This window comes from Brachionichthys hirsutus, chromosome 10 (genome assembly GCF_040956055.1).
Source record: "Brachionichthys hirsutus isolate HB-005 chromosome 10, CSIRO-AGI_Bhir_v1, whole genome shotgun sequence".
NCBI classification, from domain to species: domain Eukaryota; kingdom Metazoa; phylum Chordata; class Actinopteri; order Lophiiformes; family Brachionichthyidae; genus Brachionichthys; species Brachionichthys hirsutus.
In genome coordinates this window covers 12838451-12856371 of record NC_090906.1, presented here as the reverse complement: position 1 = coordinate 12856371, position 17921 = coordinate 12838451, and the positions used below count along the sequence as shown (strand labels likewise).

General features: G+C 43.7%; 1 protein-coding gene across 1 annotated transcript in view; it reads right to left on the bottom strand.

Moving 5' to 3' along the window:
* Positions 1–2642: 2642 nt before the first annotated feature.
* Positions 2643–17921, bottom strand: part of opcml (opioid binding protein/cell adhesion molecule-like) — a 50444-nt gene continuing 35165 nt past the window's right edge. Inside the window, exons 2-4 of the mRNA XM_068744404.1 lie at positions 13405–13640; positions 3854–3979; positions 2643–2683 (exon numbers count right to left, since the gene is read on the bottom strand). Of these exons, the coding sequence (XP_068600505.1) occupies positions 2643–2683; positions 3854–3979; positions 13405–13640 (403 nt within the window). The remainder of the gene's footprint in view (positions 2684–3853; positions 3980–13404; positions 13641–17921) is intronic.

The following is a 17921-nucleotide window of genomic DNA, read 5'->3' as shown; positions in this document are numbered from 1 at the left end:
TCTCGGAGGCAGCAGTCTTAGCAGGGATTCCCAGACTTCCCTCGCCTCTTGTCTCCCGGCGGGACGTGCCCGGAACACCTCCCCAGGGAGGCGTCCAGGACAAATGGATGCCCCGGCCACCTCAGCTGACTCCTCTCACTGTGGAGGAGCAGCGGCTCTGCTCCGAGTTCCTCCCTGGTGGCTGAGCCCCCGCCCCGTCTCTAAGGGCGCGCCCAGCCGTTTGATCATTTCTCTGTCGCCGCGCCTCAAATTGTGAAACGACATTTTTGGTTATTCTATTATTGTCACTCACAGCATCTAGAACCTACTGTCCCGTGGTAGAATAAAAAGTCAAAGCTACATCGAGTCTAGATCCTCATGCTGCTCCATGGCCTGTTCGCTGGAAAAGGAGGCCGGAGCTCAATCGAACTGTATATTCCCACAACTCACTAAGCACAGGCTGATTGATGAAAGGAAACCCATCCAACATGAACGTCACCGCTAAGCTGAGCTTTTCAAATACTTGTATTGCACAGATACACAGATACACAGAGAGGGCAGAGTACAGGCCGCCGCCACCGTGTCCATTTCATTCAATGTTAAATGGACTGTGCTTATATAGTGTTGCTGTACCCTGAATGCAAATATAATTTCTCAGACAGGATTTGTAGTACGCGCGTCCCTTTAACTGCTGGGACACTTTGTAAAAGGAATCACTACGTCACCTTGAGACTGTCACTGAACCAACAACATTAATCACAATCACAGCAAATCTAAAAGACATCATGCATTGCAGCCATCGTTCAAAAAACAAAAAGAGAAGAACAGACATGTGAGAAAGTGCACATTCACAACCTCTCCCCTTTAATGAGTCTTAATGGGTTGAAGAGATCCACAGAGCTTTGTACCCTGAATAAACTATTTTCCCAAGCCATATATCTTCTAATCCTTTTAGTGGCCCGCAGCCAGAGATTTAGTGGACACTGGTGAATTATTTATGCGGCCCCTACCAAGGGGAATGCGTTTTTGCAGTGCGCAAAATAAAGGTGAGACTAAAATTGACTTTAAGTAAACAACCACAGAGGCTTCACATTTACGGGCTGCGCTTCACAAATACTCGTATTTATGTCACCATCTTCACCGGAGGATTTATCGGTACGGAGAGGCTTTGGAGCATCACTAATTCAGAATGAGTGCGTTCTGGCTACTGAGCTCCGGTTTTAAGCATTTATAATAACTTTCATCGTCATTTTCAACAAATCAACGAGTTCACCTTTGAGTTCGGGCTGGCTTTTGGCGACCTAAACCAGCTCTTACTTATCTGAGCTGTCTCTCCCCCTCTTCTAGTTTCTTTTACTGCAGGTTTTGATGCCGACACTTTATCATATTATGTGTGATTTATTTGGGAACTGCTCCATCCTCATTGGATCTGCCCATCCTGGAGAAGGGATGCCTTCTCCGAGGTTCTACCTGACGTTTCTTACTTTATTTTTTATTTTTCAATTTCTTGGGAATCTTTCCTTACTCAAATTAAGACTCTAAGGACAGAGGATGTCTTGTGTGTGCAGATTCTACCTCCCACTGATTTAAATTTGTAAAATCTTTGCGGTACAAAGTCAATTACTTTACAAAACTTCATTGAAATCAATTCAAAACATTGATGTTTTTTATCCAAACCATGCCAAATTTATTAAGCTTACTTGGAGGAAAAAATAAGGAGAGCAAGTTAAATTGAATGAATAAAGTTTATTTCAAACATAAATTAGATAAAACATTTAAAAGTAAAGTGTAAAGTAATGCCATCTTCATCGCTGTGTGTGGAAGGGTTAAGGGGCACCACCTACACTGGATAGCGTGTGTCAATAACTGATATTTAGTGAACACAACAGCGGCTCCGACTCCGTAGTGCTACAAATATCGGTTCTCAATGTCTCCCGTTTGCCACGGCCAGCTTTCTCCCATCAGGTGTCATTTCCACGTGAAACGCCAGGCCGTGTTTTTGCAGTCACTCTAGCGTTCATTTACCCGACACCATGCGAGTGTGGAAATTTTAAATGATATGCCAAGGGGGGAAAAAAACAACAACTATCAAACGGCAAGGCGGCCACATTTTCAATTTCAGGCTGTCTCAAAGGCCGCTCATTTTAGCACTTCACTGACAGACACAAACACTATCCTCTAAAGGAACAGTCTATTACCATCGGAGACAAACACGAAAAGCAAACGGGGAGGAGCGAGTCGGGAAAACGCCACTCTGGAGGAGAAACATTTAAGATTTCGACTGCCAGCAAGGATTCCTTCTGCTGGCCAAACATCTCACCGCATCGTCTATCCTTTCATTAGTGCACTCAGAGAAATGTCAAGTAAGAAAACCCATTATCTTCCCTATGGGCGCGCACACACACACACACACACTGAAACACAGCTTCAGATCCTCGATGTTACTCTCAACTTGGATTCTACTGCACCATTTGCAACCAATCCTGCTTTTTGACATGCGCTCAAGCATCGCGGTGAGGAGTGACTTCCTGTTTTCATTAGAAGGAAGTCAGCATGTATCTGATGGAATTAATATGCTTTTGGATAATGATTACTTTTCTTATTATAGCAAGCTGCAATAGGCGCCAGCAAATCCCGTGACCCGCAAAATGGAAAAAGCGTCTTTAGGTGAGACGATGGTCTCGTAAAGATGAGACGTCTACAGCTACAAGGAAAATGGATAAAGTCTGTTAAATGAGTGCCGATACTCTGTTTAACAGAAATCAAGTCCAACCCCTCGAGGATTGTTTCAAAGCGCACAGTCGGTGTAAACCGCACCATCTGTCTGGCGCTTTTGTTTCATTAAAGATGCCCTTTTTTGTTGACAATGTTCACTTCAAGGAGTGGTTGACGGGGAGATCTTGATATTACGGAGGGATGTAATCGCTACACGTGGATGAGAGGGCAACGGGACGCAGAGCTGGTGGCTTCAGGCTAAATCACGGTCGACTGCAGCGAGGCCCGATCAGGCCGCAGGTTGTGCAGCTTTTCACGCTTCCAATCCACCAATTTGGAGGGAAAACAATGCAGCAGATTAAAGTCCGGTTTTTATTCATGATCAATCGGCTTCGGGCAACGTTCAAACACATTCTGTTGAATAAGAATCACACTGGAGGGAATCAGCTGTTCTGCATGTGGGAGAATATTCTTGTGACGCAAATGCAGAAGGTGTGATAATCAGATTAGACCTCATGCACAGAACAGGAGGCTCAGTTGCAAGGATTTTATAGAGAATCGACACCAAGGCGCCCAAAATAAGACTGCATTAACTTGCAGCACCTCATGGTGTTGTTTCACCTTCACGTCTGATTCACTATTTATTTATATTTTATATTTGTTCAATTTACAAGACCCAAAAAATGCTTAATATGCTCATATATTTTGTGTGGATGCTTAATCAGTTAAATGTTGGCTGGTAAATACTTTATTGAGTAGATCATGCTTATTATAAACCACGTTTACAAAATTGACAGGGAAACGAAAACTGCATTTGTTTCATTTAGTGCAAATTTGCAGCGAAAAACTCACATGATTTTAGAATCCACTTTCTGCAAAGTCAAATTCTCAAAACTGTACAATTTGAATGCGAGTCTGGTTATGGTATCAGATAAGATAAGAGTCCATCGGGTCTGCTGCTGTGACTTCTTGGTGATTTGTTTTTATGTGTGTGACCCGGGACAGTCTGGCCTCTGAGTGACCGAAGAGGTACGTGGATAAGTACACATGCAGGTTTTGAAGGAGAAGTTTTAATACTGTTCCCTGAAGGTTGCTGGACATTCTTCTCCATCGTCGGGTTTGAATAGAATCAAAAACAGATCAAACATTGTGTCCTCACCTCTCGGCGAGTAATGCTTCCACATGATGTTTGCTTCGGGCCTTCCGACCGCCAGGCACATTAGATTGACGTTGCTTCCCTCGTTTACTGTGATGTCTCTTGATACGTTCGTGATCCTGGCCGGTACTGAAGACAGAAAAAAAAAAGAAATGTTTTCACCATTCCATGTGATAAGTCAAAATATCAGTGATGTCATCACATACCGACGCAACTCAGAGCCCGCCTCTCATCACTGCAACAAGGTGAGAACTACTAGAACTGAAATTCAGCAAACCATAATCTTCGGTTAACAATTGGGTTCGATGACTTTTATAGAGATTTCTTTACTTTCTTTCTCTGTCCTTCCATCCAGTTACCATTTGAGCTAAATTCACTTTAGGATCGTGTGGTTTTTACTGCCACCATAACTGCACAAATAAGACAAAAAGACACAATTATCGCTGCGCCAACCAAGAGTGAGAAGCACCCCTGGTGTGCATTGACTGTTCTGCCGAGAAAATAGCCTCTCGGTGTTCTGTTGCTGTTTGGACATATTTAAATGAGGAAATATGCAGTCTTTTAACAGGAAACTGCCACCCCTCTATGCAAATGAGTCCCACAGCAAAACAGAGCACAAAAAAAACACAAGTCCAACTCACAGATGCAGCAGTAATCACCTCATGCAGTCTTCAGAGAATTGGTGGTTACTCAAGTGGGATTATCAGGGGCGTCACAATGGGGTGCAACGGCCAAGCAAATTGCACAGTCACCAGTGTTGCTTTGCATCTGCCAATAATAACTGCCCAGGCTTCATAATCATAATAAAGTGTGATCTGAAGTGGACCAGAAAGAATAGCCATAATGGTGTTTATATGCTGGCGAATGATATATCAATGGTAAATATATCGCTCCATTTGGCTCATAAACGTGTAAATCTCTCCCTAAAGTCGGTGCTTCACCAGCCGTGAACCTCAACACACATCCAGCGGATCTACCAGGATTCCTGCTTCACATTTAATTGCCTCTGCTTTTAAAGCAATTAGACCAACAGCACCAAGTCGTGCAGTCACGATTCACTGAGGGCTAGCTTGAACATGTGGCTCCTTAAAGAGGCTCGAAAGGAGGAAGGGATGAAGCACATGATTTGAGGCACAGCAGGGACCATGTTCTCCACCACACTGATCTCCAGCAGGGAAGCGGAGGATGCGACAGGTCCTCCAGCTTGATAACGCTGGCGGCCACAGCGCCCCAGACCATCAGGTCTAAAGCTAAAACCCGGCAGCCCTCGCTTTGGCGCAGCCGAGGTCTTGCTGCCAGTAATTAATAGCAAAGTTGTGGTGAATGTGCTTTATGCACTTTTAAATCCACAATTAAAAGCCAAAATGAATGAAATCTGAAACTTGATAAAAACACACGAAGACACAAAGAAATACAAACCCTGTAGCCATTGAGGCTAATATTTACTACTGTTGCAGGAATCCAGCTGCCAACGGAAGAACAAATATCCTATTCTGTCTCGTCACTACGTCTCGCTATTATGTAGCATGTGATGCATCATAAAAAAATAAAAATGTGTACATGTTTGAGATAAGAGAAAAAAGTATATGTGATATATATATATATATCCCTTACGTCTGCAATTCAACTCAATTTTTACATCATTTAGGATTTTAAAACTCCAGCAATCAAAGCCCAGATTGAGACCTTGAAAGTCAAGACAATGCATTATTAACTTTTGAAGTTTGCAATCTTGAGTGGGCTGAGTGCATCTCCCTTGTTCCCATGGCTGCCATGGTGACGTGCTTTTACATTGCAATGCATTTCCATAACCGTCACTCTCTGCTCCTGCTACAGGTTCATGTAAAGAGCCGCCAGGGACTCTTTAAAGTGATTTTGCAGCTCGCCGGCATGTTGTTAGCGACGTTTGGTAGAAAAGTCTGAGCTGTGAAGCAAATCGCAGCGAAACTCTTGACTTTATCAAATGCTCAAAATGCCATTCATATCAAGCAGAAATAAAGATAAATAAAGAACAACAAAGTAAAACAAAATAGGAGAAATAAGCTTTTGTCATAATTGTTCGAGGGCGATGATAAAAACCTTTGACGTCGCTCAACATCGCCGCCTGCGCAGCTTCAAATCCATAAAGTCAACCTTCGTTACTCCGTCTCTAAAACATGAAAGGAATCTCTGACAACCTGTTTTCACATCTGACTCTTGTAACAATATTCATCCATGTCTGGATATCATTCAACGTTCTTCGTTTGTGGTTATACACAATATATTATTAACTCCAGCAACAGGATCCAGAGACGGATCCAAACATTCCATCTTGGAAAGTGCGATAAAACACGTTGGGGACCGTTCCTACTTTGGCATTGTGGGGAAGAAATAAATAAAATAAAAGGTAAAACTAGGTCAGTTTTCCCACTGGCTGGCAGAAGGAACGCTGACACCTGCCTTCAGAACTTCCAAGCCTTCTCCGTTCAAAGGCGTCTTTACATGGGGGGCCGATTGCATCTTTGCTTCCAGAATTCCAGACCGAAATAATGGCAGCAGCACTAAAGTGGAACCAAATAGCACAGCATGATCCACTCGGTAAATACAGTGTAATACCTAGATATCAGCATGGGGGGGGGGGGGGGGGGGCAGCACGGGCTTGCCAAGATAGATGGATTCTAATTCCTTGTGTTTAAAAATGCCAAGAGTTCACATAATTCATTAGATGATTATTAGGGCTTGGCAGCGATTTGCCGTCTAGAGAGTTCCTGCTTCTATTTTTCTGTCGTGGAAAAAAAACACATTTTCAAGATTACGTCACGTTGTTTGATGCGATTTCGTGCCCTGCCTTCGTGTGTTGCCTCGTCATTTCCTGTGTTCTGTGACTGACCTTTATTTCCTCTCGTTATCACGCCTGCTCCTCATTCCCTCCGTCAGCCTGCCTCCCTCTGCCCTCAGTCCTCTTCCAGTTCGTTGAACCTCACAGTCACGTTACGGTCTCTCTCTCTCTCTCTCTCTCTCTCTCTCTCGCCATAGCCTTGTTTCTGAACCTTTGCCTGCTTTTTTCGACCTTGCCTTTTGCCTGACCATCCGGACACCTTCGCCAGTGCACCAAACCTTTTCTGGAATAAACCCTTCCGATTCTCTTCGGTCACTCTGTGCGTCTGCGTTTGAATCCATACCATCCCCTTCAGCGTTTTTGACATTTCGTGCATAATGTCTGGTGAAACAGAGTGAAGCTATTCACTTCCTTCATCCTCAAATAATTGGGGGTGAATTGCAAGTAAAGGATCCCCTTGGTATTTGACGTTATCGGAGTGCGTTTCGTTCTCTTCCTGCTCATCTGAGCATCATATCAAATCGGGCCCCACAAAGATCCACTCATCATCTCCCACAAGAAGGATGGCACTGATAGGCCACCGACATCGGAAGGCCAGGTCCTTGTGTTCACAAAACGAGAACGCCAGTGAACTCCTGAGGGTGACACAGTATCTGGTTTAATCCCGTAAGAGGGTCGGATTCACTAATGTGTTACTTGCTCATAGAGGTCATGCAAAATACCTTTCATGTAATCCAACTCTCAGTTTAATATTACGATGCACACTTTTTTCAGGCTACATAAAAAGCTTTTAATCATCGCAATGCAGAAGAAAAGCAAGGTCCTGAAAATGCAATAAAATCGATTGGATGAGAATGTCATACATCACATGATATGACTTTTACATCCCCAGCTCTAAATGAGAGGAGCGTTAATTCTGCATAACCAATACATTTTTCATTACAACTTGTCACCCATTACGCGCGGTAACGGCCTTTGTGCATCACATTCGGATAGCCATTGGCATTTGTAGGTATTGCGTGATATTACAAATGTCTCATTCCGTGCATTTTGTAGAAACGGAAAACTCTCTATAATTACCGCTGAACCTCACTACGCCACGGGCCAATGAATTGAAAGGACCGCTGCTCTTCCTCCTATTAGGGTAGAGGGCGGCCCTCCTCCTGCTTCACATCTTGTGGTGTCACTAATGAAAGGATAAAGGAGTTGGTCTTTCCAAAACACGTATCCTTTGGTTCAAAGTCATGACAGGTTCCACACACAGAACCCTGTCAAATTGTAGAGCTCCGTCATTCAGGTAAAGTTCAATCAAAAAGAGCAACATAAGAAAAAAAATCAGCTTGATTTAAGATTGGTTGGAGATGTTTCACCTCTCGTCTGGTATAGATACTTATATTAAATAAAGGCTTAAAACCACCAGGACAATAAGACTCCTCAGAAGTCATCGACATTCAGGAGGGTCATCCTCAGGTGACCGGTTATGTTGAGCTGCACCCAGGTGTGGATGGTCGTCTCTGAATCCTCCTCCTCCGTTCAGGGATGGTTTCTCCAGTTTGACAAACATGGCTTCTTTCACTCCTCTCTCAAACCGTCTGTCTTCCTTGGATAACCGTCCTCAAAGGAGCAGGGCCGTGTCTTTAGTTTAGCACTAGTGTGGAACGTTTAGTCCACATGGACTTCCCCGTCAGACAGTCAGGCAGAGGTTATAAAGAAGTGAAAGTATGAAGGGCTTCAGAAACAAGCAAGATGGCAAAGGAGACAGAGCAGACTTGCAATATGCCCGTATCATTAATGTCTACCTGTTTACCACAGGTACATTTTATAGCATTTTGCTCAACTAAAATGACTTTAGAACTTAGATTCCTATTTTCCCTTCACTATAATGACCCTACACGTGACAAGAAAAAACCTTTACTGCATCGGTGTATCCCAAGTAGTAATCGTAATCAGGATATATTAATGAGCGCAGTGTGTGTGTATAAATAAAACACTTCAATCAAGGCGTCTTTCAGGCTGGAGTTAGATGTTGAAACTGTCAAGACAAGAATGCGAGATAATGCATTCCATAAATTCCATGGCATGATACCGCAACTGGGAAATTTGCATTTATATTTCAACAGCAGTTAAAATAGGGACAACTCACTCTGTTCCAAGGTTTTAAATAATCAAGGAGGGGATAAGACCGTAATACTGACAACTTTATTCCCCCTTCTGAATCATAGCAGGATGAATGCGTGCGCTAGTTTTTAATGTTTGCCTAGCAAACAAAACAAAGGAGAAAAATAAGTAGCAAATCAATATTTTGAGTAAGTTTTAGTTCCCTTTCATTTCATGCCCCAAGCTATGCTAGTGCAAACAAGAGTTAATTTGACTAGCCCCCCCCCCCCCCCCCCCTTTCACCTACACCTACATGAAATTGGGTAGAAATTTTGTATGTCTGTAAAACTGTAAAACATTCAGACATAAAAAATAAAAAAAACTGACAGGAAGTAAGCAGATTTCAATTTGTCTGAAATTTAATTGGTTTCTTTGGGACCAAACTAAAAAACATTTTATTTATTCTGATGTTCCTCAAATCTGGTCAGTGTACACTCAATAAAATGCCTGAATGATGAATGGCCATGGAATTTTACAATGTTCAAGGGGGTAATGTTTCCTAACAATTAAAACCACCGCTGAATAGGATTTTGCTTTAACCTTGACCTCTCCCACCACTTTAATTAAACTAGATATAGTCGACATACATACAATACAATACATACAAATTCCTATTTCACTCTTTTGATCTTGAGAAGGTTGGGGAGAAAAACATTCATGCTGTCAGGACTCGAATGTTTCAAACAATGACCGGACAAACTGTCTGCCTGTTTCGGCCCTGTATGCTCCGACAAGCAGGCGACGACACAGAGAAGTGCAATTCGTTTTTTGTACTCACTGTTTTGTTTCTCACTGGTGATGAATTTGAGCATAAAACCCTACTCCTACTGCGCGAGCGGCAGTTATTGTAGATAAGACGTGATAAACCGCCATCTAAAGTCGGCAAATATGCAGGATAATGTGATCAAGCGCTCTGCAGCTCGAAGTGTCCTCTGGAGTGTCCTTCCAGTGGACGAAATGTGATGCGCTGCTCAAATTAATTGGCCTCCATGTGCCTCTAAAGAGTTAAACAGCTGATGACCCTACATGGATTGAACATTTAGAGTGCATTCCGTTTTTACTGCGGCGGTCGAGGAGAACACCGAAGCAACATAATCACACCTTCTAGTGGAGAGAATTTGATGCGCTCAAGTAAAGGGAGCAGATTTTGCAGGGTACAGTGCCTTGCTAATGGGCAACAATGTCTGCCTCTCGCCCATAGCCAGCCTATATTTATGCTTTTTTATGCTTTGGAAAGTTAGGAGCAATTTATGTGGGTCGTGCAAAACATCCTAGCCACACTCATGTGGTTGGTTTAAAACCCCCAATGGGTCCAGCAGCTGAATCCTGTGTAGCCGCTGCACAAAGGTAACGCAAACATTACCGATTTCACTTCTCAGAAAGAATTTCCAAAACATGTATGAGTTGTAAAAAAAAAAAGGTCTCTACACTGGAATCAACCAGTTCCAAAGTACTGGACATTAGACAAATACAAACATTTACAAGGCAAGCTTTTGTAAATTAGCTGGACGCTAGCTGGACGTCCACATCCGTGACCCGCCTTCATTACTAGCCCATAGCATCGACTGCATACATCTTACTCCAATAAAGTGGCAACACAAACTTATTGGATATAATAATTGTGTACTTTTAAGCGTCCAGGCAAAAGTGTGGGTATAGATTTCACTGCCTTTTGTAAACACGTTTGATTTAGCATTCTCTTCTGTAATCGTTGCCGCCCTGCTCCTTGTCTTGCTCTCGTCTATTGACAGAAGTTCACGTTAAAAAAGGCCCGTTGTTTCCCCGGTGAAGATTCGATGTCAAAGCACATGGGGGACTTGTAATTTATACTTGCAACCAAACTCTATCGGAGCCCCCGCCCTCATATTGATCATCATGAAGGAGGCACCTTCTGCGGGCTGCAGGCGCCGTTTGACATGCAAAATGAAAGGCTTCTGCTCCCGACTGGACCAGCATGTGATTAGAATGCGAGCGATCAGACGAGACAAGACGCCTTCCCTCCTCTCAGTGCGGACCGCTAGACGAGCGAGTTTCTCCAACATCCCCGCAGGCAGGCAGGCGGCGCCCTTCAGAGATGCGCTCAAAGAAAAGCAGCCTTAAATAATTTCATAGCAGTAAAACAAAGTTGGTCTGAATCCACGACGGGAGGCAAAACACCGAGTCATCCTCCAGTGGCGTGTTCAGTTTCTCATTATGAAAAGCGTTTCAGCTCAATGGCTGAAACGGAGAAACACGCCAGATTGTACCGCGCGAGCTCTGTGTGATATCAGGGAGGTGGACAATTGTTACAGGCGTGTTAGAGCTAGAAAAGGCAGGGGGGGGGGGGGCTGTTGCCCTGCTGATGACATCTTGAGCGCTTTCAACAAGTTATTTGTAGCAATGATCGTAACAATAACAAGGTTTAGGATATCTGCTCCAAATGTCGCAGCGGCAACAGACCAGACTTCTAGCTCGGAGGATTTATAGGCGAAGTAGAGGATTTGAAATAGAAAAGGATTATTTTACTGTTTATGCTAGAACTATTTTACAAAGTGACAGCACAATGTCAAACAGGCAACATGCAGTCTGCATGTAAAGTTAGACTGTGGACTTTCTAAATAGTACACATTTAAGATAAAGAGGCCTTAAAAGTTTATGATATAAATTAACTCTACATTCATAGAATTATTCAGGGTAAGCTTGACTTATCGTTTGATTTGGATCCATGCAACAAGTTCAATATAGTTTATATTGTGTATATTGTTATATTTTTATATATATTCTGTGAGGCGACACCACACGCCCGTGGCGCCCTATCATAATGCATTAAAAGTATTTGATCTATTCTCCTCTCAAAAGCAAAAATAAAACAAGTGTTGCTTCGAGTCCAAACTGTCCTGACGCAGAAATACATCATTTGATGCTCCTTTAAATCGTCCTCTATTAGTTTGCCTTCGAGACGGTGTTCCGGATAAGTCAAGAGGGAATCTGCTTTGCTACTTACGGTACTTATTAAAGAAACCGACCTCAAGTCCTTAACTGTCACTGGATGCTGACTCAGGCTTTGGCTGCCCCCCCCCCATTTGTGGTTGTTTTAATACTGTGTATTAAAAGAAACACACTCTAGGATATTATATTATAGATATTTTCTTTAGAGTAGCTTAACTTCAGTTGGTCCTGTCTGTGTGTGCAGTCACCGTGGTAACAGATGGCCTATATTCCTGAGGGTATCAGCTGACAAGGTCACTGAGCTGATTGATGTTAGCCTCCAGAGTCCTTCCGTGTGCAAAGGTTCAGCACCGATCTCCCTTTCTGCAGTGCTAGAACGGAGGTGCCTGTGGGGAGGAAAGGAACCGCTGCCCCCCCCCCCCCCCATGGATGATCCATCTTTGCCACAAGGATGGCTGTACAATACAGCATTTGCTCATTTGTGACTCCAGGGTGAGACATAAATGTTTGCCCCTTCCTGCAAAGTGTTCCCAAAACATAAAACTCCTCATATGTTAAAAATGGCATTTGAGTATTTGGGTTGTGTATAATCACGGCAAAGAAAAATAAAAGCGCCACACGGAAAGGACTCAAACCCAGAACCTCATTGCTGTAAGGCAACAGTGCGACCCTGTGCACCACTGTGCAAACCCCAATGAAAAGCATGGGCAGTGTGCTGCAGGTGCGTTCCGTCCTTTCCAACGCCACAGAGCATTCACACTGGGGCTTCGTTGCTCTATCAAAGCTAAGCTTTGCTCAGTCTGCAGTTCCCGTAGCAGCTCGAGTTTCACACGTGAGTGTGCGGCATTTAGATGATTTACTCAAGGTCAGGGAAAAGGACAGATAAAGTTAGTGGAGAACTAGAATTGCAGATGCACTTCCTTGTCTGAGTGAGAATCCGATTGTCTATCGCTTAATTAAAACCATGGCCTGACGCTTCTGTGCCTCAAATGAGATATCATCATGAATTATGTAATGCCAAAACCGGAGCCATGCTTAATTATGTTATCACGAGAAATTATTTACACAAATGATTTATTCTGGTAGATTTTGATTTTCTTTTTTTGGGACATTAAATTCCCCCAACGGTCCATCCAGCGGGGTTTCCAGCTGTCTGTCCATGACGGGTGTTCTCTTTATGATGCGGGAGGTATTTGAAACAGACACTTCAATTTAAGTTTTAATTACGTGACACTTTAATCCAGTTGCAAAATCTAAACCTCAAACACAGGCAGGGGGGGGGGGGGTGCGCTAATTATTGCACCATGTAGAAAACAGATTTCATCACCATTCCTGGTGCAGACAGTGAAAGTGGGCCAGAACATTTTACCCTAAATCAATATCTATCAGCAAACTCAAATTATACCAAGATTGAATCAAGGTTTCATCACGAGGTCTAATTGCTTGTCGAATTCCATCTATCCGAAAACAGGGGAGGAAATATTTCTTTGAATTGACCGGCCGAATATTTCTTTGTCTCCCACCGGCCGAATCCGGATGAGAACAACGTGGAACTTCACACCTGTGAAGCCAATCTCGCGTCCCCTACCACGCATTGCAACTCACTCGTTTGCACTTGAATGCATCTGCAGCAGCGCCAGCCGCGTCTCACCTTGAACAATGAGATGGACTTTTGTGGACGTCGGCTTCTTGTTTGTGAGGATCGAACAGATGTAGGGTCCCTCGTCCTGGACGTCAACATTTCGGATCTGGATGCTGTACTCTGTGACGGCCGTATTTTCCATCAGGATGACGCGAGGGTCTAGCGACCACTTCTCGCTTCCCGCAAAGAGAATGGTGGTGCGATTGAGCCACGCCACTCGTGATACTTTGTTGTCCACATTGCATCTGGAGGAAAAAACAAAACAACAAAAAACACATGAGGGGGTGCCTCAAAGGAGCATTAACGCATCCTGCTAGAAAAAACAAGGTTCTCTGAAAGATGAAATCATTATAGGGGATGTGCAAATGTGACTATGTTCTTGTGACATCAACAAACAACAAAAAGGAATTTATTGTGAAAGGAAAGGTGATTTCGCAGATCACCAAACAGAAGCCGGAGGAAGAACCGGGAAGCAGGAACCTCGGAAACTCAGCACAAAGCTAATCCGACAGAGGCCAGTAGAGATTGCTGGGATGTGGATCAGGTGTGTTGTTTGGTTCAGCCAGTCTGTCTTCTGTCACGCCCAGAACCAAATTAAAGGAACATGAGTGGGGGTGGCACCAAATAAAATAAATCCAAATAAACTTCTAGCTGGCTGCTACCTGCTCAAGCTGGTCTCCAGCTGCTGTCTTGTGCTGAGCAGGTAATGTGCATCAGCGAGCCTGCTTAGACTAAGAATGACATCCGGCCTGCACACAGTCCGGACCTGAACCCGATAGAACACCTTTGGGATAAATTGGAGCGGAGACCTCGAGTCGGGCCTTCCCGCCCAACATCAGTGTCTGACCTCACAAATGCCCTTCAGGGGAAAGAAATGTCCAAAATTCACAAACACACTTTTAAACCTTGTGGAAAGTCTTCCTAGAAGAGCTGCAAAGGGGTTGGTTGGTGTGCTTGCAATCTGAGGCGTTGACAAACACAGGGACTATTTTTTATAAGTCTGGGCAGTCAACCCTGAGCCGAACCCCCAATCTAGAGGGGCGGCTGCTGCCTTTAGTCTGACCTCTGACTTGTAACTTGCCCGGCCAACGTGGTTGAACCTGCCAGGGGCTTCAAGCCCCCCCCACCAGTAGAGTCGCCATTGTTCTTAAGGTACTCAAACCTCCTCACCACGACAAGGTAGCAGCACAGGGAGAGGAGGTGCCGCCCTGCATGCCGGGCCGTGCATCAAGGGCAGTAAGTAAGTAAGAATCAAGACGCGCCATTAGCAGACTGACTAAAAGGGATTAGGCAGGACTCTCATCAGGGAGGCTCATAAACACCTGCTCTTCTGAAGGACACTTCAGGTGAGCTTCTGGTTGACCTGCTGCACCACAATGCCACTGAGACTGTCCGGTGTGTTTGCCCTCAACTGCCCCCCAAAACACCACATTTCTATCCAAAACAAAAACCAAAAACACACAGTCCTCCTTAATGTAGATGGACTTGTGGGGTTGACGGCTGGGAAACGACAGAAGAGAAGACTTGAGAAGCCGCATCATTTATTAACTCGCACGCTGCGTAGAGTCTGCTTAAGGCGACGTTGCTGCTTCGTTAACGACACACAAACTGCTGGAGTTTTCCACTGCTTCATTCATATTCATAGGAACTCTTCTGTTTATCACTCTAATACTCCGTACGCTGCATAGTCATCACACACACACACACGTGTTGTGTTTTTCGGTCTGTGATTGATTACTACAACCATGAGAAAAGGCCTCCTATTTTGGGGGTGAAATGTTTCAGCTCAGAGAGAGAGAGAGAGAAAATGGAAACCAGGGCGACTCGACTTCCTGCAAATCACCGACCAGTGATTTACAATGTTCCAATATTCAACTCCACTATTTAAGTACTGGACGAATGTACCACAACAATGGGGTGACAGCCAAACACCACAGAATCCATCGGTGCTGTAACACACCTTTAGATATACCTGAGATAGTCCTCACCTGCACAGTTTTACTTCCTGCCAGTCTCCAATAACACAGCGTCTGCTCGTCATTGTCAGCCTATCATCTTGCTGCTCCGCCTACCCGTCATTGACAAGCCTTTGCCGTTTCACCAGCTTCATCATTTGATCAATCGTTCCAGTCTGAATTCCATGGAGGATTTTATCTTGTTGCAGCGCGGGACAGCTGCCCGATCACAATCTCCCCGAAGAGTCTGAGAGCCAAAGACTTTCTGACAGACTAATTATCGCATTTCACCTGGTGCAATAAACAATTATCTTTACTTCATTCACTTGGCTGCCCTGATTGAGATGTGCAATGAACTGAATGAGGAAAACTTGCAAGGCGCCACTGGACTCTCCATACTACGACTCTATCAGTGTGCTGGCTGCAGCTGCCGTCACACTTCTGCACTCGCCATGAATTATATATCATTTACCATGACTGTTTATCATTCATATCGATTTAATATGTTTTTATAACAACATCAAGGCTTCAAATTCAATCCACGCAACCCGGTTGAAACAAACAGCTTTAGTTTGAATTTGGAAAAATACAGCTGGTTTCTTTGCTGCTGTTGTTTGTTTGTTTTTTCTCTGCAGGGGAACTACAGAACAGAATATTAATGCAGCTTAAAATAAAAGCAGACTTTACGCCACTTTCAACCACAATTTGGCTGAACATTTATTGACAGCATCAGCAAAAGAATGAAACAACATGTTTGCTCTCTCTGTCCCAGTTCTTGCAGCGGATGTTATAAATTTGGCACGAGTTTCCACAAACTGTGAAAATAAATCAAAAGAATACCCTGAAGTGTTAGCAAGATGAATTCAGAGCGACTGATTGCTCTGCAGGTCAAAGCACACAGACCACATGCATGTAAGGCATTGTCCAGGTACACACACACACACACACACACACACACACACACACTGCACACAGTGTATAGAGCATGTGCTCGAGGTCTGATGATGATGGTGGTTGTGTGTGAATCTGAGGGAATGAAGCTGGCAATGGAAGCTATTACAGTGTTATTACTATAATTTAACAAAGCTTTTCAGTATTTTCAATCAATCAAGCAATAGAATAATAGAATAAAGGAGTAAGACGGAGGTCTGAAATGGGCATTAACAGAATATAGACAAAAATAAACACATTCATTCATCCATCGCTTTGTCCGGCACCGGGTCACGGGTCACGGGTCACCCTGGAGCCTATCCCAGCAGCCGGTGTTGCATGTTTGTGGTGGTGGGAGGAAGCCGGAGAACCCGGGGAGAACCCATGCAGAAACCATGCTAACTCCTCACAGAGTCGGATTGGAACCTGTGACCCTCTCGCTGTGAGGCAACAGTGCTACCCACTGCGCCAAACAGAGTAAGGTGGGGTAGCGAAATATTTAGCTCGGAAAAATAATGTCAGTAGATCAGTTCCGCTCGGGTTCAGATAATTGTCAAAAACATTTCTACAGCTGACGGGTCGCTCGACGCCACGGCGGCGCGGCAGCACATTTCTCTCCTCCTGCATTAGACGCCTGGTTTGCTGAGGTGTATGTTGAAAACAATCAATTAAAAATGTATGAGGACAACAACAACAAAGAGCTGTCACTGGTGATGAGACGCTCACACGATGCTTCAAAGAGTAGAATGACAGGGAAGCTGCGGAGCTGAACAGGAACAGGAAATGGTGGCATGACAGCCTCACAAATTGTATTGTGTTTGGCTCCAGAGCAGACCTGCAGAGTTTGGGAGTTACGCTTAAAATGGCATTCAGATATCACAGTTATCAATCTATTTCCCTCCCCTCATACTCCTCCTTTCATATACAAAAAAGTTATACTGGCAGCGTGAGGAAAAATAGAACAACTTCAATGATTGTTGTTGAATTTGTATTTTTATTAATTAAATAAATTGAATTCTGTGTTTCATTTTTCAGCGGCACTTTCTTTTCTGTTTGGCACTGAAACGTTTTCAGATAGTCGTCTCTCGCTGTGTCGTTGTTCACCTTCACTGTATCATATGTATTTATATATCGCGGATTTTCCGCTATATTTTATATTATAGATTCTGCGGTATGTTTTAATTTAAAATGTTTCATTTGTATTATTTTATTGATAAAATAAGAATTTTAGCAGTAAGTTATTATTATTATATCGCGGAAGTGAGTAATAATAGTGTACTCAATGTAGAATTATTGTACAGTATTAATAATTTAGGATTAGGAGTTGATGTAGTATTGACAGTGTTTAAGAGCATAAGAAATACACACTATTGTTACTGTAGTAGAATACAAACGTGTTTGTAGGCATGTGGGAAAGGGTAATACAGTAGAGGGAGGGTTGATAGAGGTACAAATACGTAATCAAATAAATATGGTGTCTATACTTTGTGGATTTTCCCCTATATTGTGTGTGTGTGTGTGTGTGTGTGTGTGGGGGGGGGGGGGGGGGGGGGGGTCCTGGAACGTAGCACAATAAATGAGGGACGGCTGTGTAAATGTTTTCCTGTTCCTGCCTTGTTTTCAATGCCGAATGTTTCAGTC